At 48.9% G+C, this 25,785-nt stretch overlaps 4 protein-coding genes across 4 annotated transcripts; 2 read left to right on the plus strand and 2 right to left on the minus strand.

The window, feature by feature from the left end:
- Positions 1-549: 549 nt before the first annotated feature.
- Whr1 (winged helix repair factor 1) lies at positions 550-6,553 on the minus strand. Its single transcript, XM_027921925.2, has 7 exons — positions 6,216-6,553; positions 5,937-6,073; positions 2,491-2,586; positions 2,070-2,209; positions 1,420-1,517; positions 1,162-1,309; positions 550-962 (listed from the first exon to the last, which is right to left on the minus strand). Exons 1-7 carry the CDS (start codon positions 6,313-6,315, stop codon positions 917-919), a joined length of 765 nt encoding a protein of 254 aa, XP_027777726.1. The 5' UTR covers positions 6,316-6,553; the 3' UTR covers positions 550-916.
- Position 6,554: 1 nt separating this feature from the next.
- Positions 6,555-8,852, plus strand: Dxo (decapping exoribonuclease). The gene is made up of 7 exons (XM_027921924.3): positions 6,555-6,818; positions 7,001-7,362; positions 7,516-7,751; positions 7,841-8,060; positions 8,183-8,318; positions 8,471-8,565; positions 8,650-8,852. Exons 2-7 carry the CDS (start codon positions 7,007-7,009, stop codon positions 8,798-8,800), a joined length of 1,194 nt encoding a protein of 397 aa, XP_027777725.1. The 5' UTR covers positions 6,555-6,818; positions 7,001-7,006; the 3' UTR covers positions 8,801-8,852.
- A 53-nt stretch (positions 8,853-8,905) lies between these two features.
- Skic2 (SKI2 subunit of superkiller complex) lies at positions 8,906-19,658 on the minus strand. Its single transcript, XM_027921923.2, has 28 exons — positions 19,552-19,658; positions 19,370-19,473; positions 18,152-18,261; positions 17,936-18,053; positions 17,731-17,845; positions 17,542-17,616; positions 17,200-17,253; positions 16,924-17,114; positions 16,625-16,753; positions 16,252-16,397; positions 15,592-15,738; positions 15,391-15,475; positions 14,687-14,793; positions 14,269-14,415; positions 14,102-14,198; positions 13,710-13,922; positions 13,520-13,630; positions 12,319-12,549; positions 11,634-11,771; positions 11,344-11,481; positions 11,112-11,216; positions 10,653-10,800; positions 10,434-10,560; positions 10,054-10,264; positions 9,857-9,967; positions 9,557-9,775; positions 9,247-9,387; positions 8,906-9,152 (listed from the first exon to the last, which is right to left on the minus strand). Exons 1-28 carry the CDS (start codon positions 19,571-19,573, stop codon positions 8,952-8,954), a joined length of 3,741 nt encoding a protein of 1,246 aa, XP_027777724.2. The 5' UTR covers positions 19,574-19,658; the 3' UTR covers positions 8,906-8,951.
- Positions 19,659-19,746: 88 nt separating this feature from the next.
- On the plus strand, positions 19,747-25,741 carry Nelfe (negative elongation factor complex member E). Its single transcript, XM_027921868.2, has 11 exons — positions 19,747-19,872; positions 20,307-20,389; positions 21,842-21,911; positions 22,006-22,151; positions 22,798-22,872; positions 22,958-22,995; positions 23,174-23,499; positions 23,609-23,753; positions 23,907-23,961; positions 24,207-24,309; positions 25,570-25,741. Exons 2-11 carry the CDS (start codon positions 20,315-20,317, stop codon positions 25,665-25,667), a joined length of 1,131 nt encoding a protein of 376 aa, XP_027777669.1. The 5' UTR covers positions 19,747-19,872; positions 20,307-20,314; the 3' UTR covers positions 25,668-25,741.
- The last annotated feature ends 44 nt before the right edge of the window (positions 25,742-25,785 follow it).

The raw sequence follows: 25,785 nt of genomic DNA on the forward strand, positions 1-25,785 counted from the left end.
AACCACGTGACAGTCAAGAAATGCAACTGGCCCCAGGCCCAGGTGTTGGGGGTTGGGGACTCGGGGCAGCCAGGACACCAGGGTCTGAGGAAATCTGGAGAAATCTTGGCCTAGAGATGGATCTTGCCTTCCCTATTAACCCTCCTCATCCTGGTGCCTGGGCACTGCCCTCTAACTGGGTATACCTGTGTGTGTACACATGTAATTGTGCTCATGTTTCATGAGCCTGCGAGGACCCAATGTGGCCTAGATGTACACACCTAACAAAACAAGGATGGGCTTCTAAGACCCTTGCCTCTTACTTTTACCCTGACACAAACTGAACCTCTATAGCCTTTCGCATTCTGTAGGCCGTAACCGAAAGCCTGTGGTTTAAGAAATGGGGTGCAACCTCACCACCCTACAGGGAGAACTGGCCTGAATACCAGAATTAACCCTTGTTCTCTCTGAGCAATGGAGAAAAGCTCAGAACTAAGGTTGGCTTTACCTATCTCTACCCCAAAATAAGACACCCAATCACGTCACACAAAATAAAGGACATCCAGAAAATATCAGAAAGCAGAGTATTTTATTTAGCAGTTTCAATCCAACACATAGGGTACAAGACCCCTCTTTCCCCAGCCTCCCCAGCAATCCCACCTTCCTGTCCCAACATAGAACAATAGCACCTTCTTTCCTGATAGGCAGTGGCCATGGTGGCCTTGGCACAGTTTCTGGCTCCAGATTCGTGGAAGGGCAGATAAATATTGCCTAGAGCCTACCACAAGAAAGAACCCAAGCTTGAACCTCAGCAGCATACACGGCAGCATTCCTGGCTTCCAGGCCTTCCCAAGGTGACCCTGGATCAGTCATTGTTGGGCAGGATCCCCAGGACCCTCACCCCACTCTGGGAGATGTGCAATGACAAGCAGAATCCTCACGTTTCTGGCAGGCGAAGGATGGTTCCAGAAGTGGTGGAGACACTATACAGGAGAAAGATAAGACTAAAGCCAACAGTGTAGGCCCAAGGTATGAGAAGAACTCAACTTGGTAAGGGGTGTTCCTGGGTCCCAGAGAAAAATGAGAGAAACTGGGCTTCAATAGTGAATTAAGCTTGTGTTGGGAAGAAATCCAACCTTGGGTCATTGCTCTTTCATCTCCCAGGCCAGGGGCAAGACTCACCAATCGACCAGCTGGGCTCCAATGAGGTCATGTACATGGTAGGCAAGGCCAAGTTGCACTGTGGCAGGTGCCCGCCGACCCAAGAGCTCCGACAGGAGAAGCTCCCGGTACTTGGCCTTCCGGACCATGCCAAGGACTGCCTGGCGCCCTGGAGAAGAGGTGGTACAGGAAAGAGAAAAGGTGAATAAAGCCTAGAGGCCTGAGGAGCCACCAAAGGATGTTCTTGAGAGGTTGAGGGCTTGGTTGCAGACAAGTTACCTTTAACAAAGTACTTGATGAATCTCCCAGCTCCAGGTACAGCTAGCCACCAGCTCCCAGCATCACGGACAGTGAAGACTCCGGCCTTTACCAGGTGCCTACAGCCGGGGGAAGTCAGAAGAGACACAGCCTGGACTCTGAGAACCATATGTCCTCCCCATCTATTTATGTTTGGGCACCAAGTTTCCAGAAACATGGGGAACCATGCAACAGGGACCAGATATGAAAACCCAACCTGGCGCAGGTGTCTGCTCGGACCATGCATGCTATTTAAGGTTTTTGTGCCCTTGCTTAATCCACTGTCCATACTGAACTGCCTTCTGCCCATTCTTTTCCTGTTATTTAATACCATTCTCTATCCTCTTAGATCCAGCATGAATAAAATCAGAAAGCTATAGTTTCTGCCAACCCCCTCATGTATTTGTCAAGTCACTCAGCTCTCCTGAATTCTGGTCTGGAGTTCTTTCGAAAGCCCCAAGTTAAGATAGGCCTCCTCTCTTGAAAGAAAGAACATAAACTTAGATCATTTTATTACATAAAAGAGTCAGCCTTTTTTGGCAGGTTTACTAGGAAGAAAAAGATATTTTGGATGGGACTGGAAGAAGGCAGGGAGGTACCAGATGCTTGACTGTTGGTCCTACAAATCTCACGTGATCTCTGGATCCCTGAAGCCAAAGGTCTGTGTCATTTGTTCCTGCTGAAAACTAAGGTCCCCACAGGCTGGAAGCACGGAGGCCAGAAATTTCTGTACTGCCCCAGCGTACGGTCGGCCATCACAGGCCTTGAGGACCTAGAACCAAAGGTGAGAGATATGGGCTAGTCCTACCCTCCACCCATCTCCATTCCCAGGACAGCATTTCTCTTCCTGATTTCCCTCTTACTCAAGACCTTCCTCCACTCCTCCTCCTTCCCCTCCTCCTCCTCTACTTCTCTACTCCCTCTCCCTCATTTTACCACTTACCAGAGCCCTAACCCTCTTGATGGGACATGGGATAAGGGAAATCATTTTTTCATTCCTCAATTTCCTCACCCTCCCCTGCTCATGACACACACATACACAGCTACACATACTCTGGTCCTGTAGTCTTCAGTGAAGACAATTCCATGGGCATCCAAGTCAAAGCCCAGCTGGATGATTCTGATTTCTCCCTGCTCTTGAAGTTCCTTCTGTTTCCACAGAGATAGAAATGAAAAGAAGGATTTCAGGGTAAGATGTTGTTAAACTCTGGGCACAATGGGGCAGGGAGTCTTTGTTTGCCAGAATTGGGGAATTTTAATGTGTGGGGATATAATCAGGTGGTACACCAAGCAGCCTTTTTCAACTAGTTACCCACCTTCCCAGTCACCTGACTTATCAGTTGTCTGTGAAAAAAAATATGTTTTCTAAGACCAGTTCTATGCCAAGCAGTGAGATAAAACAGTGATTAAGACAGAGGCCCTTCCCTCAAGAAATCCACAGTCTAGATATCAGATGGCAGAAGGTGGGGAGAAGTATTGGATAAAATGTTTAAAACAAGTAAAAATAGCCAGGTGCAGTGGTACATGCCTGTAGTCCCAGCTCTTCCAGAGGCTGAGTCAGAAGGAACACAAGTTTGAGGCCAGCTTGGGCAATTTAGCAAGACCCTGTCTCAAAATTTTAAAATAGAGTTGGGGTTGTGGCTAAGGTAGAGCACTTGCCTAGCACGATGAGGCACTGGGTTCAATCCTCAGCACCACATTAAAAAAAAAAAAATTAATAAATAAAAAAGCTATTAAAAAAATTAAAAAGAGCTGGACAAGGGATTCAGCACAGTGGTAGAGTTTTTCTGAATTCAATTCCCAGTACTGAAGATAATAACAACAACAGAATAAAAATAAACTAGAATTCCTGTCTATAGGAATATAGCAAGAACCAAACACCTACTTGGAAATTAACTAAAATACTAAATATTATTTTAAAATTGTTTAAACATTAAAGAGATCAAAAGATAACAAAAATTACCAGACCTAATATAATATTTAAGCAGAAACAAGAACTCACAGTGGGAGTGGGACATGGAGAGCATTTGCTAATCTAATCAAATCTGTCCGACACATGGCCAAAAATAACTGGGCCCACAGGAAACAAAAAAAAAAATGAAACATACCAAGACTTTTATAGTGGAATTATCAAAAAGACAATCTTTTATAATGGCTATCAAAATACAGTTAGGTAAACAGAATAACTGTTCTATAGCATGGTAGGATAACTATAATACAGAAAACAATTTTATAAAGAACTAGAAAAGAAAAACTGGAAAGTTTTCAACACAAAATTATAAATGAAAAAGAAAATGATCATTATCTAATATGATGGTTACATACTGTATACATGGATCAAATAAGTCATATTGTATCCTATCAATGCATAAACTACTCTATGTAAAAATAAGACTATCCACTTTTACTTATTTGTTTATTTACTTATTTACTTTTGTGTTGGTATTAGGGATTGAACTCGGGTTACTTTACCACAGTCATTTGTCATTTTTTATTTTGAGATAGGGTCTTGTTTAGTGGCTGAAGCTGGCCTCAAATTGGCCCCTGGGTTCAATCCCTAGGAGCGAAACAAGGGGGCGGGATGGAAATTAAGCTAGTTATTTACGAATAAGTACACAGGTGATATAAAGAACACCAAGGTAACAATTATAGCAGTTTGAATGGTGGTCAACTCCCAACTCCCAAGGATGTAAAGAATTTTGATCAGAGAAAGATATGTACAATATTGGCCATGTTTTATAGTTTGACCTAGGTGGTGGCAAGGTATTTCTTTATAAACATTCTGTAAATTCTCTGTGTACATTTATATTTTCTTTTGTGTAATTTTTAAAACTCTTTTGAAATATAAAAGATGTAAGCTAACACAAATATAAAAACAACAATACTTTGTGTGTGTGTGTGTGTGTGTGTGGTACTAGGGATTGAACCCAGGGGCATTCTACCACTGATTTACATTCCTAGTCCTTTTGATTTTTTTATTTTAAGACAAGGTCTCCTTAAGTTGCCAAGGCTGTCCTCAAACTTGCAATTCTCCTGCCTCAGCCTCCCGAGTCACCACTACATCTGGCTAAAAATCACAAATACTTTTTAAAGAATTAGTTCCATCTGACCTGCTTTCTCATCAGACTGTACAAGTCTCCATTCTCCTTTTCTTCTTTCTTTTTGTGACTAGCTAACTCCAATGGAGAGATTTCAGCTTTTATTTTACTGGACCTCTTCAGAGAAAATTCTTTGAGTTGCAGGTTTTAACACCACCAACTACTCCAACCTCCTTGAATACCTCTTTACTTTCACATTAGACCTCTTCCTGGATTTCTCTTAACTGGCAATTCCTTCTCAGCCTCTTTCACAGATTTCTCTTCCTCTGTTTTTCTCTTACATTAGTAGGCCTCAATTTTTAAGGCAAATTAAGAATCACCTGAAGCAGTAATTTAAAAATGTAGATTCCTACATCCCTACATCCCACTCCTACAAGATATCTTAATTCATTAACCTTGGGTAAATCTCAGAACCTCTAATTTCTGAATTAGCAACCCAGACGATTCTGGGCTGCTAATTCAGAAATTAGAATAGGTAGAAATAAGGCCATATAGTATTACATTGAGTAACACTGCCCTAAATAATGGTGTTGCCAGCATTGTGGATATGGCCCTAGTATCTTACACTCTAAACCTGGGGTCTTTAACCTTAGATCTCAGAGGAACTGTGAAACACTCCCCCACAAATCATACATAATACTGTGTGTGCATGTGTGTGTCTGTTGTAGAGGCATTTTTCTGGCAAGAAATAGCTACTGCTTTCACCACCTTCCAAACATTGTAAAAAATCACTCCCTTTTCCTACTGGATCTCACTTACATCCATGTTCTGAACCCACTATCCATACCTCTATGACTTTTAATTCTATTATTACTGGCTCCAAATTCTCTCCAACAACTTTGGATGATCCACAAACATGCCAACTCAACTTGTACAAAATTAAATGCATCATATGCTCCCCAAAGCTCAGTGTGCTCCTCCTGTATTCACTTCACCAACCATCTGGAAAACCTGGGAGTTACCATGAATTCCTCCCTCTTCATCACTCTCCACAAAGCCTCACTCACACTCCCCCTATCTTCCACACTTCCCTAAGTTAGGCCTTCCCCAGTTCTCAGATGCAATAGCTTTAAAGGCATGGCATTACCTCCAATACACCATTCTCTCTCCTGTTTAACATGCTCTACTAGCTCAACGCCTTCATTATAAGACTGAAATAGCACCACTAAACCGACCAGGCCTGTTGTGATCTGATGTATGCCTGCATTCCCAGAGATGGACGCTCGTACTATGTATGCCCCACGACTGCTTCCCTAAAAGCTTCGCTCTTCTGTCTCCTTGATTTGGCCTGATGCTTGCTGGATAGCTGGTGAACCGACTGAGGATCTGTCTGACGCTGGCCTTCGCGAGTGCCCACAAGGCAGGGAAGGGGCCTCCGGTGGTGGCCTTGACGCCCCTCACCAGTTGCCGGTCCGCCACGGTCCGGTCCGGCAAGAGGCTGTACACTTGGCTCCTCAGCACGATAGGAGGCAGCGCATCCTCGAACAGACCTCTCGGGAACAGCTGCACTAGCTCCTCGACCGCCGCGCGCGCAGACCCTGATTGGGGACATTGAGACAGAATTAAGCGGGGGTGAGGGACAACTATGGGGGTGCGGGTCTCCCCCAAACACCTGGCTAGTGGAAGTGAGGTCCCTCCCAGTTAGGGTCTACAGCCCTGCCCCGGGGCTGCCACGCCTACCTGATTCACCCCTCAAAGGATCCGCTTCTACAGGCCCTCGCTCCCGCCGCTTCTTCAATGCAAAAGTCTCCGGGGCCAAGAGGCGTCTCTTCCGGCTCATATCCCCGGACTTTAAGGTACCGGGGAAGCGGCAGAAATTGAGGGAAGAGCTTGTGGAAACAGGGTCTTCCGGCGCAGAGTAGTGACGTAGACCTTTCCGGGAGTCTCGGGAGATCTTACCCAGCAGGTTTAAACAACGTGATGACGTAAGAAGGGTCCCACTTGTCTTGCCCTTTGCTAGGAGAGGCGGATACCAGCACCACTTCCGCCGGGCAGCTGCCCTATGCCTGCCGCTGATTGGCTCTGGCCGAGAGCGCTCATGTCCCGGAACACTTGGATGGCGCTAAGCCGCACCGGTGGCCACGTTGGGATCGATTTACTGGTGTAAATCTCACTGCTACCCACACCCGCTCCATCCCCTCCAGAGGATTTGTCTGGCACCGTAGCGGGATCGTTGCATCATTGGAAGCAAAGGAAAAAACAAAAACAATTTTGCATTGCTCTTCTTCTGATATGCCCCCCTGACGTCATAGCCTTGCGGAAGACAAGGTTGGGGACTCTAAGGTAACCAGATATTTCATCTGAGTCCAGATTCCTTCCTGACCTCACTGCATTTAAAGAACCTGGGGGATAGGGCAAAGAAAGAGGTGGGCTGGCTTTGAGGGGCTGGGGCCTGCAAGTTTCAAGGCCAAAATCTGGTAGTCTGGAAGCTCACTTGGTTCTGACCCACTCTTTTTCCCTCTTAGGACTTTATGGAGCCCAGAGGGACCAAGAGAAGAGCAGAAAAGTTAGAGGTAGCTGAACCTCGGAACAAACTTGCCTATTCCGCATCCTCACTACCCACAGAGCCTGCACTCTACTCTGGACCCTTTCCTTTCTACCGGCGCCCTTCTGAATTAGGCTGCTTCTCTCTGGATGCACAACGCCAATACCATGGAGATGCCCGAGCCCTCCGCTACTACAGCCCACCCCCCACCAATGGTCCAGGCCCTGAATTTGACCTGAGAGATGGATACCCTGATCGATACCTGCCCAGGGATGAGGAGGTCCGAGAGGGGCTGGACCACTTGCTACGCTGGCTCCTGGAACACCGAGGCCAGCTGGAGGGGTGAGATAACCAAGAGTAGATCTGGAGACTTAAATGTACCTTCTAAAGTTAGGAGGGCCAAAGCTGGAACAGGAATCAGTCTTTAGATTCTTGGGGAAATGAGCTGAGCTAATGCTGTGTCAGACCTTTAGTCTCTTAACTCTTCCCTCTCAGAGGTCCAGGCTGGCTGGCAGGGGCCATAGTGACATGGCGGGGACACTTGACAAAGTTGCTGACAACACCATATGAGCGGCAAGAAGGCTGGCAGTTGGCAGCCTCCAGGTTCCAGGGGACACTGTACCTGAGTGAAGTGGAGACCCCAGCTGCTCGAGCTCAGAGGCTTGCTCGGCCACCCCTTCTCCGGGAGCTTATGTACATGGGGTACAAGTTTGAGCAGTATATGTGTGCAGGTGAGAGTTGCCCCTGCTCAGTGGCCCCTTTCCCCTTCCCCAGAGATTGAGATGCCCCCACCCCTGCTGCTGCTTCTCTCCTTGTGCAGACAAACCCGGAGGCTCCCCAGACCCCTCTGGGGAAGTTAACACCAACGTCGCCTTCTGCTCTGTGCTACGCAGCCGCCTGGGAAACCACCCTCTGCTCTTTTCCGGGGAGGTAGACTGCACAGACCCCCAGGCCCCATCTACACAGCCTCCCACCTGTTATGTGGAGCTCAAGACCTCCAAGGAGATGTACAGCCCTGGACAGTGGAGGAGCTTCTACAGGTTCAGGATGGGGTGGGCAGAGCAAGGACTGGGAAGGGGACTGGGGAGGATGATAAGGCCTAAAGGTGAGGGAGGAACAGAGGGTGGAGAGGGTCCCACTGACCCCTTGCCTTTCCTGTCAGACACAAGCTTCTGAAATGGTGGGCTCAGTCATTCCTCCCAGGAGTCCCAAAAGTTGTTGCTGGCTTCCGTAACCCAGAGGGTTTCGTCTGTTCTCTCAAGACCTTTCCTACCATGGAGATGTTTGAACACGTCAGGGTAAGACAGTGACATCACAGTTCCCACTTATATTTGCCTACCCCATGCACCAAGACCACGGGTCCAACATCCAGGGCTGCAGTCTGCCTTCCCCTTCTTCCAACCCATCCTCACCACTAGTCTTCTGCCTCCTCCTCCTTTGTCCACTCCAGAATGACCGTGATGGCTGGAATCCCTCTGTGTGCATGAACTTCTGTGCTGCCTTCCTTAGCTTTGCCCAGAGCACAGTTGTCCAGGATGACTCCAGGTGAGGCATTCAGCTCTGTGCACCCCCTCTGGATCCCAGGAGCTCAGTCTCTGGCCCTCAACTCACTCTCCCGTCTGCCCCCAGGCTTGTCCACCTCTTCTCCTGGGAGCCTGGTGGCCCAGTCACAGTGTCTGTACATCGAGATGCACCCTATGCCTTCCTGCCTATGTGGTACGTGGAAGCTATGACACAGGACCTCCCATCAGTTCCCAAGACACCCTCCCCAACAGAGTGAGGCTTCAAGGGGCCAATTCGTCTGAAGAGATAATAAAGGTTTTCTAAGTGGCTCTCCCTGCTGTGTCTTCTGAGCTGAGTCATCCTGCCCAACACCCCAAGCACATGTGGTGGTTTGCTATTTTATTATTCCACTTCCACCCAGGAGTCATTCACTGGGTGTAAAGGCTAGCTGCAAAGACAATGTCCCTTCGTAACAGGGTAGCTGCTGTCTCCATCTTGGCTCCCAGCACAGGCTCCCCTACCAGGCGGGCTGCCCCTCGAAGTGAGCGACACATCTCAGCCAGGCGCTGGATGCAGCGGACCACCAGGCCTTCAGGGGTCCCCGAGAGCCCTGCCAACTCAGAGAAGGGCTGTGGGGAAAACAGAGTGAAGACTGAAGATGCCAGACCCAGACAGCTTCTGACCGGCCAGCCAGCCACAAAACCCCAAACCCCAGGTACTCACCATGCCCCGGGCCCACTCGTACACAACCTCAACAAGTCCAAAATTCAGCTCCCCCACAAATTCCTCCACTGTCTGGTTCAGACCACAGGCCACCTGGACCTCACCAATCCGCTTTGCCACGGCTCGGACGCGTTCTACTCCCTGCAGAAGGGAAAGAAGAAGTCAAGGCTTGTCTTCCTGCTCTAGGCCCAGGGAGGCCCAAGTGAAGGAAGAGGCCATGTGCATTTTTAGAGGCACTTGTGGTCACCTGGGGAAACCAGATCAGGGGTTGGGAATGCCACAGTCCAGGGAGAGTGGTAGTATCCCTTACCTGCTTGAGGGTGCTTGGAAGCTGATCCCCAGGGTCCCCGGGACTCTGGCAGACCAGGCCAGAAAGCAGAGCTGCGATCTCCTCAGGCCGCAGGGCGCTCAGTGCATTGTCAAACATGAGCTCAGTGAGGAGCAATTCATGGCTGCTCATGGCACAAGCTACCCGCCCTGCCAACTTCACAGTACCTGCCTGGTCCACGTAACCCAGCGTTCGGAGTACCTACAAGAAAGAGGGTTAGTGATGGGGAGTCTGCCACTTTCTCCCACACTAGCCTCCTAACCCCATCCCCACCGCTCCTACCTCTACTCGCTGGTGATACTCAGGGAGCAGCAGCAGTGACTGATCTGACAGTAGGAAGCGCAGCCGCTCCATCTCCTTCTGAATCTGCATTCGTTCCCTCAGCTTCAAATACTGCAGAGAGTCACAGGCAGGAGCCCTCAGTCCTCTCCCCTCAGCAGAGGTGTTAAGGAAAAGTCCCCCCTCCACTTGAGAGCTACCTGGGCAGAAAAACGGGGGCTGTGTACACACTGGGCTCCCCGAATTAGCTCTTCCAGCTTCCGGGCCCGGAGTCCCCCCTCTACCACTGACACATCCTTGAGCTGTAGGTCATTAACAGGGTCAAGGGTGGGAGGTCCTGCTGGGTAGGCTTGAGCCAGACGAAGCAATTCCTGGACAGCAGTGGTCACAGCTGCAAGGGGAGGATCCTTCCTAAAGAGGGAGCATGTTTTTGAGATCTGGGCAAGAGACTTCTTTGCCATAGGAACCTCTTTAGGCTAGACAAGGGGATCCCCCTCAGGCTGAGGGGATCTCTCAAGTATACTCCCCTAGCTGGTAATTCATGTCCTCTGGGGAATAGGATCCCCCCAGCATCTCTGACCTGAATTTTGGTTGCTGCCTCTTGCTGAAGTCCTCCAAGATCTTCTCACCATTCACCCGGAGCACCTTGGTGGTGATGGCAGCCACATCTCCTGGCTGAAGCTTGGCCACAGTATGGTCACAGGGCCCTGTGAAAAAGGAAAAGTAGGTCAGTCCTTGCCATAGAGCCAGGCATCCAGCTCACATACCAGTCAGGAAGCCAGAAATCTGCCTCACTCACCTTCAGGCAGGAACAGCTTAAACCCTACTAGGTCATCTGGGTGGGGCACATTTGGAGTGGCTGGATCCTTGTCCTGTGGATCCTCAGACACAAGCTTATCACACAAGACCAGGGTTGTGAAAATTCTGCTGGTGGAGTTTGAGGAGACCTGAGGGAGGCAGAAAGCCCAGGACAGTGGAATGTAAGGAATAGACATCAAAAGTAGAAACCAGAAGCCCACCCTTGGGCTGGGATCAGGGAGCAACCACGCAGAGCCTACCAATATGGAGGGGTAACCAACCACCCAGCATATTTCTTTGTGTGGGAAGGTGGACATGAGGTATTGGTGGGAAGGAAAAGGGGGGAAATGAAAGCATTGTGGTGGCAGCAACCTGCCCCCCAGCCAAGCAGGGAAGACGGAGCTAGAGTTTGTTCCCTCATTCCTTCCCACCTTCTGAGTTCCCAACCCATCATCCTCACCTGCAGGATCACACCCAGTGCATTGTGATGCTCCCGATTCTTCACAACCACCACTCTTCCTGTGGAGAGAGATTTCAGCCCATTCACCGACTCTATGATGCGTTGCTGAAAAAGAGGGAAATGCATAAGGGGATATAGTAGAAGGTGTCACTGGGACTAAGTTCGGGAGTACCCAGGGTGACCCAATCTCTTACTCCCTCACCCCATCATCTCCCCACTGGCACGCATTTACCTGGATCATGTTCCGGGTCTCTGTCAGTTCCTCCCCCCAGCTGTAATACTCTGGTAGGTCTACCAATTGACCAGTCATATCAGGCTCCTCCAAGGCACCCAGCCTCTTGGTTAGTTCAGCCAGCGCCTGTTCATGGGCCTGGGTGGCAAAGGGGATGTTGTGAAGCAAGCCCCTCAGGCCCATCTTGCCACACCCCCCACCTTCGCCCAACTGGCCTGTATAACAACCTCTTCTCAACCTGGTCTTGTCCACCTTCCTGTCCAGTATACTGGTCACCCCAGCCTCCTCACCTTGCTGTCTTTACGGGATGGAAACTCAGAGAAGCTCCTCTTCATCATGTCCTCCACCCTGAGGGCATCTACCCGAAGCAGGTTAAGAATCATAGTGTACGTGAGGCGGAACTGGGACTGCAGCTGGGATGGCTTCCCCTGGAGCCAAGCCAGAGAGGTCAATGAGATCAGGTGGGGACTCCTTGGCCAGTCCTATGGGGATCTGTATCCTCTCAGATCTGGTCCTAGCTCTGTAACCATGGATCTTAGACAAACCACCTGCTCACCTCTTCTGTAACAGGAAAAAACAAAATGAAATACAAAGACTCTCAAAGGCCCTGTCTAGCTCAGTATTCACAGCAGGAATAAACTAGAATGGATGGAATCCAATCTCTTCCTTAGATTTTCTCAGTCTCATCTTGGGTTCTTCCAGGCAAAATAAAAAACTCCAACAAATATTCTGCCCATTTCCTCTCTAAAAAGAGGTAACTACATAAGCAAATGAGGAAAATGATAGTACCTGTCCTATAGAATTGCCTGGAGAGTTAAATGAGATCTTGTTAAGAAATTACCTGGGACTGTGCCCTGGCTACAAAGTGAGGTAGGCTTTTTAGGGAGGAAACAGGCAGAAGGTTGGAAAAGGGAATTCAGCAGATCCCTGGAGCTGAAGCCCTGCCTGTCTTGGCCTCACACCACCCCTGCTCACCATCATCATGCGGTGCAGATCTGCCATCTCAGGCACACGACCCTTGCAGAGAAGGATGACAGTGCCTGTGGGGTCCAAGCCCCTCCGGCCTGCCCGGCCAGCCATCTGTACATACTCCCCAGGTAGCAGGTCCCGGAAAGTGGAGCCATCATGCTTACGCATGGAGTCAAACACCACTGTACGTGCTGGCATGTTTACACCCATGGCAAAGGTCTCTGTGGCAAACAAGACCTAGAAGAGCAGAGAAGAGCAAGGATCAAAAAAGGTGCTCAGCAAAAGTCACACCCACCTCACTTTGTAGCTAAGGCACAGTCCCAGGTCATTTCTTACAGGATCTCATTTAACTCTCCAGGCAACTCTTTAGGACAGATACTATCATTGTCCTTATTTTGCTTATGTATTTACCTATTTTTTTCCTTTTGCACACGTATCCCACTGCAATGATTCCAATGTGTTTAACAAGTATCTTGGTTAATATGTTATTTCAGACCATGACTTGTTTTGTGCACTTATAATTTTTTAAAAATATTTATTTATTTTTAGTGCTGGGGACCAAACCCAGGGCCTTATGCATGCTAGGCATTCATTGGCTTAAATAGTGCCAGGGTGAAAAATATAATGCCAGGTGAATTCTAAACTAGTATAAGTGGTACAACAACTCCTAGTCTTCCATGTCTCTGGCCATACTTGGCTAATATTAGCCAGGTTCCTAAATTTTACATTTAATAGCTGTAAAGTCATATCTTCTAAGCATTTCAATTTATGTTTCTCTGATTACTAGTAACTTTTTTCCTTTCCTTTTCCTTTTTTTCAGCACTGGGGATGCAACCCAGGGTGGCATGGATGCTAGGCAACTGCTCTACTACTGAGCCACATCCCCAGCTCTAGTGACTTTTCATATGGTCCCTAGTTTTTTGGGTTTCTCTTCTGATGATCGTTTGTTTGAGTATCCTGTGCATCCCCATTTTAAGATGGGAAACCTAAGACTTTCAAAGGCCCTGTTTAGAGGTTTGGAGGTTAAGAAATTTGTCCAAGGTTACACAGGGAGGATATGGTGAGGCTGAGATTCAAACCCAGGTGGTCTGGACCCAGAGCCCAGGTTCTGCACTGTCTTGCCTAAACTTCTATACTTCTGTCCTGGGGACTGCCCGCAAGGTAATGCCTAGTACCGTGGAAGTTCCTCTTCCCCCATCATGTGTACCTTGACCAGGCCACGGCTGAAGAGCATCTCCACAATCTCCTTGAGAATGGGCAAGATGCCACTGTGGTGTACACCCAGGCCACGGTGCAGGAGTTCAGACATGTGCAGGACCTGTGAGGGTGGGGAAGTGGCCCATAGTCAGAGATGGGTCTCTGAAAACCTTATCTCACCAATTTCCATACAGATGCACCTGAGGCAGTTGGCGGTCAGAGCCCCTGAGACGAGCAAGGCAACGCTGCAGAAAGAGGTGAATCTCACTCTTCTCTGAACTCGTGGTAAGGTCAAGTGAGGTGAGGCCTGAGGCTTGCTCATCACAGCGGCCCCGGGAGAAGGTAAACACTACCACAGGCAGCTGGGCCCGGGCACGGAGGGAGGCCAGGAGTGACAGGTACACCCCACGGTCCTGGAGAAGGAAGGATAAAGGGTAGATGTTGAGTCCCTGAGAGGCAACTAAAGTGGAGGATGTGAAATAGTGATCAGTCAGCCAGGGTTCAAAGTTCAAGACCAAGTCCCTAGAGGACTAGGGAAAAAAGGATAGCAGAGAAACCTATGTTGGCAGATAGGAACCCCCCCAAATCTCACCTGTGCAGGGCCCCCCTGGTGTGTGGGCTGCTTGGCCCCAAAGGTCTGGGCATGTTTGCTCATTCTCTCCTTCTTGGCCTCTACAGCTGCATAGTACCTGTGGCAGAGAGGGGCAGCCATCAGATCTGGCTGGAGCCCAGACCTGATTCATCCAACCCTGGACTTACCCCTTGGTATGGAAGGCCCCTCGAGAGTCCAGCAGCAGAAAGAGCTCTCCCTGGGTCTTGGGGCTATTCCCTGTGAAGAGATAGTGCTCCAGGGGCACAGGGCGAGCAACAGTGCTGATCACATAGATCTGGCGACGCTTCAGTCTCCTGAAAGGAAGAGGGAGCAAGTCAGGGTGGGAGTGCAGAAAGGAACACCCATCTCTAACACCTTCCCCACCACCTCTGACTTTATCCAGTCTCACTCTGAGACCCAGAATGGAAAGTTGTCCCCAACAATCCCATCTCAACATACAAAGTGTTCTGGGTCCAAGAGGAATTCCACAGCCACCCCCAAGGCCTGACTCTTCTCTTTGCTGTGGTGTCCTTAGTACCCCCAGCTCCCAATCAAGGAATTTTACAGTTCCTTCACCCATCTCACCCAATCCAGTCAGCAAACTCCAGGGCATTAGGGACGGTAGCACTCAGAAGGATGATGGAGACATGGTCAGGGAGCATAATGAGCACCTCCTCCCACACGACCCCACGCTAGGCATGGAAAAGGAAGACTGGTCATAGGGAGCGCAAAGAGGCCAATTTCTGCCCCCAGAGATGTGGCATAGGGGTCCATGGGGGCAAAGAAAGCAGTAAGGTCCTCTGTCGGGGGCCACGATGAACAGGAGCTGAGCACATAGGAGCTGAGCATGTACCCTTAGCCTTGAGCAATGAAGGTGTGGAACTGGCTTCCACTAGAAGTGCGAAAGCATTTCACCTTCTCTAGGCAAGGAATTATAGCTCTGGGAGTGGGCGTCACCCAATGGACTGGGCTACACACCCCTGAAACCCAATCCCTTGCCTCATTTGGGTGGAACTTTCTCGAGTGTCTTCCCCCCAATAAATAGGTTTTCAGGCATGCTCTCTCTCTCTTTCGCCTGCCTCTCTGGCCTCCCTTGTGGGAGCTAGAGCAGAGGAGCCGTCACTGGACCCCAAGAAAAAGGAATTTTCTCTGTCTGTGTGCTTATTTAGTACCAGTCCAATTCACCTAGAGTGATCCTGACTGATTTAGTCATGTGTTGCAGCAGTCCTCAGGGTATATGGAATAGGAGAACTCTCCACTAGTCCCACAGGAGACCCCATGTTTCTTACCTCTGCATCATTAATATAGTGAACCTCATCAAAGATGACCCACTCCAGATCCCGAATGACATCAGAGCCACTGTACAGCATGGAGCTGGGAAGAAGAGCAGAAAGCTGATTCCTTAGAGGCTCCCATCTTCACCTTTGGGTTCTCTAGAGCAGCCTCCTCTACCTACCCAAAACCCACCATGTTGGGTGCCCCTTTCTCACCGGAGGATCTCTGTCGTCATGATAAGGCAGGAGGCCTCTGGGTGGAGCTGCACATCCCCAGTGAGAAGCCCCACATCCCCAAATGTGTTTCGGAAGTCCCGGAACTTCTGATTGCTCAGGGCTTTGATAGGTGAAGTGTAGATGGTGCTGGGAAGAGGTGTAAAGTCAGCCAGAGTCTCACACAGACCCATGGTCAGCACTTGTTCTGAGCTCTCCCAAGTCCACATCCCAGAGGCTGTGATGCTCCCCTTCTTTACCCAAATGCCCTCACATATTCCTTCATGATACGACTCCAGAAAAACTTAGTCTCCTGGGCTGGGGCTGTAGCTCAGTGGTGGAGCACTTGCCTAGCATGTGTGAGGCACTGGGGTCGAGCCTCAGCACCACATATAAATAAATCAATAAAAATAAAGGTCCACTGACGACTGAAAAATATATTAAAAAAAAAAAAACTCTGTCTCCCATCTCTTTCTATAGCCCAGGTCATCTTTCTAAACTTTCTCCCCACCACACCTTCTCATTTCTCTCTGGGCCCCATTTCAGTCTTTCCTGAACCTCCTTTATAAAGGATGAGGCAGACAGGTGTGGGAGAGATGAGGTCCAGACAGGATGCAGGAAAAAACAGGGCTGGTTGGTGAAGGGAGAGGAGGGTACTTATACCGTGTCATGTGTTTCTGGGCCAGGGCAATGGCATATTCAGCCACAACTGTCTTCCCTGCAGATGTGTGAGCTGCTACAAAGACAGAGTCATGTTGTTCCAAGTGCAGGATGGCTTGTTTCTGAAACACATCTGGCTCAAATGCCCACTGTGAGAGAGAGAAATTGATGGGCTGAAGAAGAGGACTTCTGCTCATGGACATACGGGAGAGAGGGACAAAGTTCAGAGTGGGGTGAAGCTGGGACTGAGGACTAACACCGGTCTGGAGGTACAAGGCCTCTGGTGGGGAAAGAAGCCAAGGGGTAGGCTGGGAGACAGGGCCAGAGTCTGAGTCACCCAAAGATGAAAGAACATGTGAGGACTAGGGTTCAGTACCTGGAAGGCTGGCTGGGGAATAAGACGATAGAAATCACCAACAGGGGAGGTGACATCTACAGGAATGGCCCACTGCTCCTGAGGTGGAGGTTTGGGAGGCTCTGGCGGGGATATGACTGTGGATGCTTCCTAGGAGTGATAAAAGGTACAGCCAAAGAGCTCTCAAAGATCACTCCTCCCCAGAGATACTTCATTCTTCCCAAAGATGCTCCATTCCTCCCCTAGACCCAACCTAGCCATCCCACCCTCCCTATGGCAAGGCCCCTTCTTTCTTGCCTCCATTGCCCAGAACCACCAACCTTTAACACTAGGTCCTCCAAGCTGCTTGCCCGGGCCAGGGGAACACTGCAAGTAGAGGCTGAAACACTGTCCCCTCTGGGACCTTCAGACTCTCCCTTTGCCTCGCCCTCATCCTCATCACCCACTCCCAAATCTAGAGGCTCCAGCAGACGGCTAAGGCTGAGTAGCCCAGGAGCTGGAGCTGGGTGATCTGAGAAGCAAAGCAAAAAGAGCAACCTTGTCACATCCATCTCTATCCATTGAAGGGTGCCACTGTAAAACCTCATAAAACTCACCCTTGGGGGCAAAATTCACGCCTTTCTTAAAGCCAGGTGGAATGGTGAGAAGATCTGGAAGCCAGGAGTAAAGAGACAGAATCAAGGTCACTGCATGCTGTTATAGATAACAGATATCTGCCATACAGATGTTTATAGATGGGTATGTCTGTTGTGACCATTTCCCAACAGATGACAATAAAGGTTGTTATTGAAAGGTCACTTTTCCCTTTGTTTGTTTGTTGGTTGGGGCAAGGGGGAGCTTTCATAAAACACAAAAGCATGGAAGGGCTACCAGCAGCCTAGTGACAGGGCTGCCTGGGCCCCTCTTCCTCGGGGCTCAGATGCAGAGCTTCACCTCACCTTTCTCAAAGTCTATATCCTCCTCAGCCTCCTCACAAGTGCTCAGATCTGTTATGGTGGGCTCATCCATCCCACCTGAGAGGGTAGACACATAGGGATTCATGGAATGAGTAAAACAGGATGAGTGGGGAACCTTTCCCTGAAGACTAAGGACTCCCTCTCCTACCACCCTGTCTCCACAACAGTCACCTGGCCAGAAAGGGTACTGTGTTGGGTTCCCCCATAGAGACTGGGAGACTGGCCCTGGAGGCCGGCGAAGAGATAAGGAGGTTGTGGCTGACAGGTTTGTGTTCTCCAGCAGGACCTGAGGTAAGATATCAGAACCCCAGTGAGGCCGAGCTTGCCTCTGACCATCTTCTCCCAATTCTACTTCTGGAAGCCCCTGATCTTTTACCTCCTTGTAGCCCAGGATCTGGCCTGTTGTTGGGTGTCTTTGGGCCTGAAGGTCAGATGGAACTGGAGCCCCGGGGGCAGCCAGGAGTGACCAGGGATCTGTCTTCCTCTGCCATTTTCTGAAAAGAAAGGAAATAATTTTCAAGTCTTCGCTCTCTCTGCCCCAGCTTCCTTCACTGACCCGTCTCCCTAGTCTTGACCCCTCCAGTCTCCTCACCGAGCTGAATGCTCCACACCATGCAGTGGCAACCAGGCTGGAGAGGACAGAAACAACTGTTCTGCTTCTTGGTGCAGATCTGGGGCACAGGGAGGAAGGCCATGGGGAAGCTGGAACCAAGGTAAGATGAGAGGCATTAGGTCAGGAAAAAGAGTAACGTGAAGAGATGGGGATATAATTCAATCGGTAGAGTGCTTGCCTCGCATGCACAAGGCCCTGGGTTCAATCCCCAGCACCAAAAAAAAAAGAGTAACATGAAAAAAAAATGATAAGATTTGTGTTTAGGTCAGAAATAGTAGATGTCCCAGACAGTCCAGGTTCATCAGGCAGAAGCAATGTTTCCTAAAAGTTGTCAAAACACTACCTGCTACTAAATTATCTGAGGTACAGACTTTGGATTTCACAATCATTCCCACCCAAAAGTTGCATTCTTTTTTTTTTTTTTCAAATATTTATTTTTTTAGTTGTACACAATACCTTTATTTTGTTTTATTTAATTTTTTTATGTGGTGCTGAGGATCGAACCCAGAGCCTTACATGTGCTAGGCAAGCTCTCTACTGCTGAGCCACAACCCCAGCCCAAGAGTTGCATTCTTTTTTTTTTTTTTTTAAAGAGAGAGAGAGAGAGAGAGAGAGAGAGAGAGAGAGAATTTTTTAATATTTATTTTTTAGTTCTCAGCGGACACAACATCTTTGTTTGTATGTGGTGCTGAGGATCGAACCCAGGCCGCACGCATACCAGGCGAGCACGCTACCGCTTGAGCCACATCCTCAGCCCCAAGAGTTGCATTCTTAAAAAGCTCTTCTGATAATCATGAAGTACACTTAAATTTGATAATCATTAGTTTTAGAAAAGGCATGCCAGACCTAAGGATGAAGAGACAGGGACTCAAAAGATAGCATCACAGCCACAAAGTGAACTTGTTCTTGAGGACAGGGAACTCCAAGAAAAGGACACATTTCAAAGAGTATCTCTCAGAACTAAGGCATTTCCAGCACTCCCAGCTCCATCCTCAGATGGGCTCTGACCCACTACAGGTCCACTGAGCTAAGATTTGCCCGGCATCAGCAGGGGGCCCAAATGACAGTGGCCAGACACAAGGCCCAGATGACAGTGGCCAGACACAGGACAGGGAGGTCATGCTAGATCCTACTGAGGAGGGTGGAGGAAGTTTTAGGCTCAATGCGGGTCAAAGCTTGGGGTCAAACGTCACTCACGGTGCTCTCTGGAGTCCCAGGCACGTTCAGCAGCTCCCAGCGCCCTGTGCATCCCAGTTCCACGGTCCGAAGCGGCAGGTTCAGGGGGTCGGGGGAAGGAAGCACTAGAGAGCAAAGGTCAGAGGTCAAAGGTCAAGAGTCATTCTCAGTCTACGACTCGGTTCCACCTCCCTCCCCCTCACCAAGTCTCTCGGTCTCCAACATCCCGGAGCCAGGACAGCCGGCCCGCAGCCTTGAAAGGCAGCGAGTAGTTGCAGGCAAGCCCCGCCCCTAAATGGGCGGAAGTAGAGGCGACTTCCGGTACACACCCCCGCCGGGAGCGTGGACCAGCGCGGCCAAGGGGCCCGACCTGGAACAGGAGAAGGCCGGGCGGAAGTGCCTGCGCCTCCGCCGCCTTGGTTACCGCGTTCTCAGCCCCTGCTACGTCATCGCTTAGAGCCCGCTCTCAGCAGCCAGCGCTGGCGCGGCCCGAGACCGTGGGGCTCCAGTTGCCGCCCCCTCAGGTAAGGTCTTCTCTTCACCCCTCGCCCCTTTTTTCGGAGCCCCTTCTATTTTCTTCCCCTTTTTCTTGCACTAAGAGAGCTGCGCGGGTTCAGCCGCCTCCTCTGCTGTCCAGACCCCGCTGTTGGCCATACTAACTCAAATGGGGATGGGGAGTCGGGTGCCATCACCTTGGTGACGGAGTCGGTGTTTTTCCCTCCCTGAGCCACGTGGTACCCCAAGGCTCTGATGTCTGATCCTTGGAGACAAGAGGAAATGCTGGTTGATACAACGAGCGGGAGCTTGGACCACAGCCTGGTTTAAACAAGGGGTAGAGAAAGGCCAAAGGCAAAAGTAGGCAGGCCTGGAAGGGTGGGTTGGAGTATAGGGTGGACCGCGTGTGAACCCCGGGTGGTGAAAGTGGAGAAAGATGTCTTGGGCCCTGCCCTTGAACCAGGAGCCACCATGTTGGTGATACCCCCCGGACTGAGCGAGGAGGAGGAGGCTCTGCAGAAGAAATTCAACAAACTCAAGAAAAAGGTGAGGGAGTGTGTGGGGGCATATCCCAACCTTTCAGATTCAGCACTCCAAGAACACCGGGGTGAGTGTGAGGGGATGGGGGGTTCCAGCTCACACCTGGAGACATCACCTCTCCATGTAACTTCAAAAGGTGGGCTTTCTCAAGTCTTGGTGTGACTTTTTCCTTTTTCTATGCAGTCTTTCATGGAATTGTCATCTTTTTCTGGGGCTTTTAATACCACCACACTTCAGACTGGTAATTCCCAAGTTTAGATTTTCCAGTTGCATCTGTTGCCTTACTTATAACCTTTAGGGACCCAGACTGAAATTATTATCTTCCTATCTAATCTAGTCCTTTTTCTTGCTCTTGCACATAGAACTGACTATGTTCAACTCTTTTGTGTTTGAACTCAAAAATCTCATCTCTGACTTCTGCACCATTTGCAGAGCCAAACAGTTTTTTCCCCCTTTTCTTTTTGAGATTGGGGTCTCACTATGTTGCCTGGGCTAGTCTCCAATTCCTAGGCTTAAGTGACCCTCCTGTCTCAGACTCCTGAGTTGCTGAACTACAGGCACACACCACCATGTTCAGTGTGCCAAGTCTTCTTGATTCTTCTTTCAAAGTAATTTATCCTGTTTATTCATTCCCATGAATTTCTCATTGCACACCGTTGCACCTAGGCTGTTAGAATGGTCTTCAGTCTTTTTTTTTTTTTTTTTGAACAAACATTCACTCCTATTAAAATGATCTATTTTGTCCTCAAAATTCATGAGTGATTTCACATGTATACAACAAAGCCCCAAAACCTTAGGTTGACATTGCTGTCTAATCAAGCATAACTGTTTACTACTCAGAATTCATTCCCCGAAACCGTCTTTTCTCTGCATCTTTGTTTTCTTTGTCTAAAATACTTTTCTATTTGTGTTGGCTTCGATTCTACTCGGGGCCCAGTTTAGTAGCCACATAAGCATCAGAAAGTCTTATTTGTATTCAGCTACAAGTAATCTACATCTTTTATAATCATTCTTGGCTTTCAGTCTAGTCATTTCATCTCCTGGACTGTTAAGCATAGGAACCATGTATTTACTTCTGTATATCTCTGTTACAAAGTCATGTCTGGACTTCCTTAAATATGTAAGGAATGGGTAGGTGAACACCCCCACAAAGGCACATAGGCTTATACTTACTTGCAACTTATATCCTGGGGCTCCAATCCATGACTGGATTCATTTTCATCAACTTAAAAAATGTGAGACTCTGGAAAGCCTCTGGATACCATGGTTTGGTTAAGTATTGCTGGTATTGTACATGATTTGGGGGATCAGATATGAGAGGCAGGGATACCTCAATGCACCACTCCAGGGGTACCATTTGCATTGTCTTCTTCAAGGAAGGTGTCCCTGGAGTGTTGTACCCAGGGGCCTTGGGAAAAGACTTGGCCTGACTGACCACTGTCTTCTCATCATTCACAGAAAAAGGCATTGCTGGCTCTGAAGAAGCAAAGTAGCAGCAGCACAGCCAGCCAAGGTGGCGTCAAACGCTGTGAGTGACAGGAAATGGAGAGGATTAGAAGTGGGCAGTGTGGGCCTGACCTGTACCGCAGCCAACATAATGTCTGTTTCCTTCACTACTCCAGCACTGTCAGAGCAGCCTGTGGTGGACACAGCTACAGCAACAGAGCAGGCAAAGCAACTGGTGAAGTCAGGGGCTATCAGTGCCATCAAAGCTGAGACCAAGAACTCAGGCTTCAAACGTTCTCGAACCCTAGAGGGAAAGCTAAAGGTGTGCACAAGCAGGATTGTTCTTGGGACCTTTGATTTCAGAGAGCATCTCTCCAAGTTAGAAGGGAGATAGGTTTAGGGGGAAAACAATGCATATTTAGACATGGGCAACTTATTGTACCAACTGAGCTTTGGGGTTTCCTTTTTTTTTTTTTTTTTTCCTTTTCTTTTCTCTCTGAGATGGGTCTCCCTATGTTGCCCAGGCTGATATTGAACTCTTGGGCACAAGGGATCCCACCTCAGCTTCCCAATAGCTGGACTGTAGGTGTGACCCACCACACGTGGGAAGAGCCTTAGGTTTCTTATTTGTAAAGTGAAAAAAAACTAGGTGACTCCTATTGTCTTCTCTGTTTTATACATTCTGTGATTCTAATCCACATGAGGTTAGAGCTCTTAAAATGTGTTGCTCCAAGAAGTTGAACAGGCTGAAAACATCATCAGATTCAAGGTAGCGGTTAAACCAGGTACTTTACATGTATGTCAGGTCATTTATTTTAAAAACTACACACAATCAGATAAGAAGTATATGTAGCATTAAAAGAAAAGATCAGAAGTCAAGAAGAGAGTGAGGGAAGAGTAGCCCCTCTGTCTCATGGTTAGGCAGCCTCCTGTTCCAACACTGACATAGGCTTCTACCACCTCTTCAGGACCCTGAGAAGGGGCCAGTCCCTACTTTCCAGCCCTTCCAGAGGAGTATATCTGCTGACGATGACCTGCAGGAGGTAATGGTTCCAATTTGCCATCCCTGAGCTGGGGATTGAGGAAGACGAGAGACCCCATATTAACTATTCTTGGTTTCTTTTTCAGTCATCCAGACGTCCCCAGAGGAAATCTTTGTATGAGAGGTTAGAGAACTAGACTGGGTCCCACTCAGTGTGGGGGTTGATTGCCTAGTCCTTGGGATGGTTGGGACTGGAGTTAAAAAAAAAAAAAATAGTTTGTGGAGGGTGTGTTGAGTCTCCACAGGGTCTGGGAGGAGGAAGTAAAGGCCCTCTTTGAATTATATTGTCTGTTTCTCTTCAGCTTTGTATCTTCTAGTGATAGACTTTGGGAACTAGGGCCAGATGGAGAAGAAGCAGAGGGCCCAGCGTCTGGTGATGGTCCCCCTCGAAGCTTTGACTGGGGCTATGAAGAACGTGGCAGTGCTCGCTCCTCAACCTCCCCTCCCCGAAGCCGGGACCGCAGCCACGAGAGGAACCGGGACAGAGACCGAGATCGGGAGCGGGACAGAGATCGAGATCGGGACCGGGATCGAGACAGAGACCGAGATCGAGATAGAGACAGGGATAGAGATCGAGATCGAGACCGGGACAGGGATAGAGACCGAGACCGAGAGGGCCCTTTCCGCAGTGAGTGATCTTGGCTGGCAGGATGGGTGATCTCAGCTCAGACTTGGGTGGGTGCCACTAAGGTGGAAGGTGAAATGGACTGTCTTGTGACTGATTGCGAATCCCATAGGGTCAGACTCATTCCCTGAACGCCGGGCCCCTCGGAAGGGGAACACTCTGTACGTGTATGGAGAAGACATGACACCCACTCTCCTCCGAGGGGCCTTCTCTCCCTTTGGAAACATCATTGACCTCTCCATGGACCCACCCAGAAAGTAAGGATGGCCACAGGGCATGATAAGAAGACCTGGGATGTAAGGCCTAGGGGAGGAAGCTGCCCTGTTTCCAGCAGCCTGTGAGCACTGGGTTTGGTTGGGTCCAGCAGAGCCCAGAGGCCTTCTACTGACTCTGTTTTTTTCTCATCCCAGCTGTGCCTTCGTCACCTATGAAAAGATGGAGTCAGCAGATCAGGCCGTTGCCGAGGTTGGGACTTCCCAGACCTGTTCTTCCCATCCCTTCTGCCAGCTTCATGTTTTCTTCTTAAAATACTTGAAAGCCAGGAGGAAATTGGTTCCTTTTGACAGGAAGTCTCTTTCTAGTCACACAGAAAAACTTATAATTTCAGATCCTTATTTATCTGCTTCTAGGATAGTAGCCCCTGGAATAGCTTCTCTGGGTTATCTGTAATGTTTCCCCTATCCTCTGTACCCTATCATCTTCTACTACAGCTCAACGGGACCCAGGTGGAGTCCGTACAGCTCAAAGTCAACATAGCCCGAAAACAGCCCATGCTGGATGCTGCTACTGGCAAGTCTCTCTGGGGCTCCCTTGGTAAGAACAGGAATCTTCCTCATTCCCCCCACAAACTATCCCTTTTTGTTCCCTTGCATATCCCTGGATTCCTTAGAGGTAGTAATGGTCAGAATTTTTATGGAGGCTATGGGAATAGAAAGGAGAATTGCCAGGCCCTCCATCAGCTAGGGGTAAGGGGAGGAGAGAAGAGTATTGAAACCAAAGCAATGACTGGAACAGGGAAGAAAGTGGGAGCCAAAGTCAGGTTAGTAGGGAGATGAACAGTTCATGAGACTTGTGCATTCTGAGCTGGAATACAGCAGGCTTCATGAAACTTTGAAATTAAGAGTCCAGAACTCAAATGTGAAGTGAGGAATAAAAATGGTTTCGAGTCATTTGCATCTTGGGATGGCTACAAAATGATAGTATCATTAGGAAAACTGATTTTGGAAAAAAGAGTGACCCAGGACTAATTTGGGGACTGTTCAGGGAATATGTTAGGAAGGTGGACCAGGCTCCTTGTGCCCTACATGTCCCTAGCAGCCCTGACATGTTAGGGTGAGGATTCAGCAAAGAAAACAAGAAGTGTCCAACACTAGGAACAGCATCAGAGACCCTAGGCCACTAAAGCCAAAGGACACAGGCTTCAAGAGGGATAAGTGGTCAGTGGTAGGAGACCCAAGAGAATGGGAGTTGGTGTGGAGAGACTTGCTCTAGCCCTCAGGTAGGAGGGATGGAATCCTGATGAAGGAAAGAAAGAGAAAGGGAAAAAAGGACCAGAGGCTCAAGAGAGTATGCTGAGAGCCAAAGTTACCCCTTAAAGGAGTTCTGGTGGGGCCAGTAACATTTCTTACTGTGAATGACCCATTTTACCTGAAAATAGATTTTCCTGGGAAAGAAGTAAGCAGGAGGTAGGATTTGGACACTAGGAAGGATCCAGAATTGATCAACAAAGGGCTACAGATTTCTGATTTTTAATTTTTGATGTATTGACTAAAAGCAGTAGGTTAACATCATTCACATGTCTCAGTAATGATAACATTTGAGGATTTTCTAAGAACAAAACATTCATCACAATAGCCACATGCTCTGCAATAACATCACACTCTCGATTGTGATAGGTTGACCACAACCAACCTGAAGGAGCTAAGAGGAGACAGGCCATCCTGTCCACCAGAGGGCAGCATGAGAACTGGGCTTCCTGGGGACAGAGGCCAGAGTGAGATAGTCAGGCTCTAGGCCTCAGGTCTGACTCATGATCTCCTTCAAACCTTAATTGTTACTCTTTTCCCTCTCTAGCTGTCCAGAATAGCCCTAAGGGTTGCCACCGGGACAAGAGGACCCAGATTGTCTACAATGATGATGTCTATGAGGAAAACCTTGTGGATGACTTCTAGGGAATGGAGCTGGATTCCTTGTGCCTCATACGCCCCCAATGCTGGTCTCAGTAAAACACTGAGGTGGAAGCTCACACACCTTCCTCAGCCTCTGGTTTTTCAGCACTTGGGATTGGGG

Source organism: Marmota flaviventris, chromosome 6, assembly GCF_047511675.1.
Source record: "Marmota flaviventris isolate mMarFla1 chromosome 6, mMarFla1.hap1, whole genome shotgun sequence".
Lineage (NCBI taxonomy): Eukaryota > Metazoa > Chordata > Mammalia > Rodentia > Sciuridae > Marmota > Marmota flaviventris.

What these genes read in the sequence shown, in the direction of transcription:
- Skic2 (XM_027921923.2), bottom strand. Translation starts at nt 19,573, where the DNA reads ATGTTGGAGACCGAGAGACTTG. An exon ending in TTCCCCAGCCAGCCTTCCAG is followed by an intron (nt 16,398 to 16,624) that starts GTACTGAACCCT and finishes TCTCTCTCACAG; the next exon opens with TGGGCATTTGAGCCAGATGT. An exon ending in ATCTGCACCGCATGATGATG is followed by an intron (nt 11,772 to 12,318) that starts GTGAGCAGGGGT and finishes GCTTGGCTCCAG; the next exon opens with GGGAAGCCATCCCAGCTGCA.
- Nelfe (XM_027921868.2), top strand. Translation starts at nt 20,315, where the DNA reads ATGTTGGTGATACCCCCCGGACTGAGCGAGGAGGAGGAGGCTCTGCAG. An exon ending in AGGAAATCTTTGTATGAGAG is followed by an intron (nt 22,996 to 23,173) that starts GTTAGAGAACTA and finishes GTTTCTCTTCAG; the next exon opens with CTTTGTATCTTCTAGTGATA. An exon ending in CCGAGAGGGCCCTTTCCGCA is followed by an intron (nt 23,500 to 23,608) that starts GTGAGTGATCTT and finishes CGAATCCCATAG; the next exon opens with GGTCAGACTCATTCCCTGAA.
- Dxo (XM_027921924.3), top strand. Translation starts at nt 7,007, where the DNA reads ATGGAGCCCAGAGGGACCAAGAGAAGAGCAGAAAAGTTAGAGGTAGCT. An exon ending in CACCGAGGCCAGCTGGAGGG is followed by an intron (nt 7,363 to 7,515) that starts GTGAGATAACCA and finishes CTTCCCTCTCAG; the next exon opens with AGGTCCAGGCTGGCTGGCAG. An exon ending in AGATGTTTGAACACGTCAGG is followed by an intron (nt 8,319 to 8,470) that starts GTAAGACAGTGA and finishes TGTCCACTCCAG; the next exon opens with AATGACCGTGATGGCTGGAA.
- Whr1 (XM_027921925.2), bottom strand. Translation starts at nt 6,315, where the DNA reads ATGAGCCGGAAGAGACGCCTCTTGGCCCCGGAGACTTTTGCATTGAAG. An exon ending in CTGAAGACTACAGGACCAGA is followed by an intron (nt 2,210 to 2,490) that starts GTATGTGTAGCT and finishes CTTTGGTTCTAG; the next exon opens with GTCCTCAAGGCCTGTGATGG. An exon ending in CATCAAGTACTTTGTTAAAG is followed by an intron (nt 1,310 to 1,419) that starts GTAACTTGTCTG and finishes CCTCTTCTCCAG; the next exon opens with GGCGCCAGGCAGTCCTTGGC.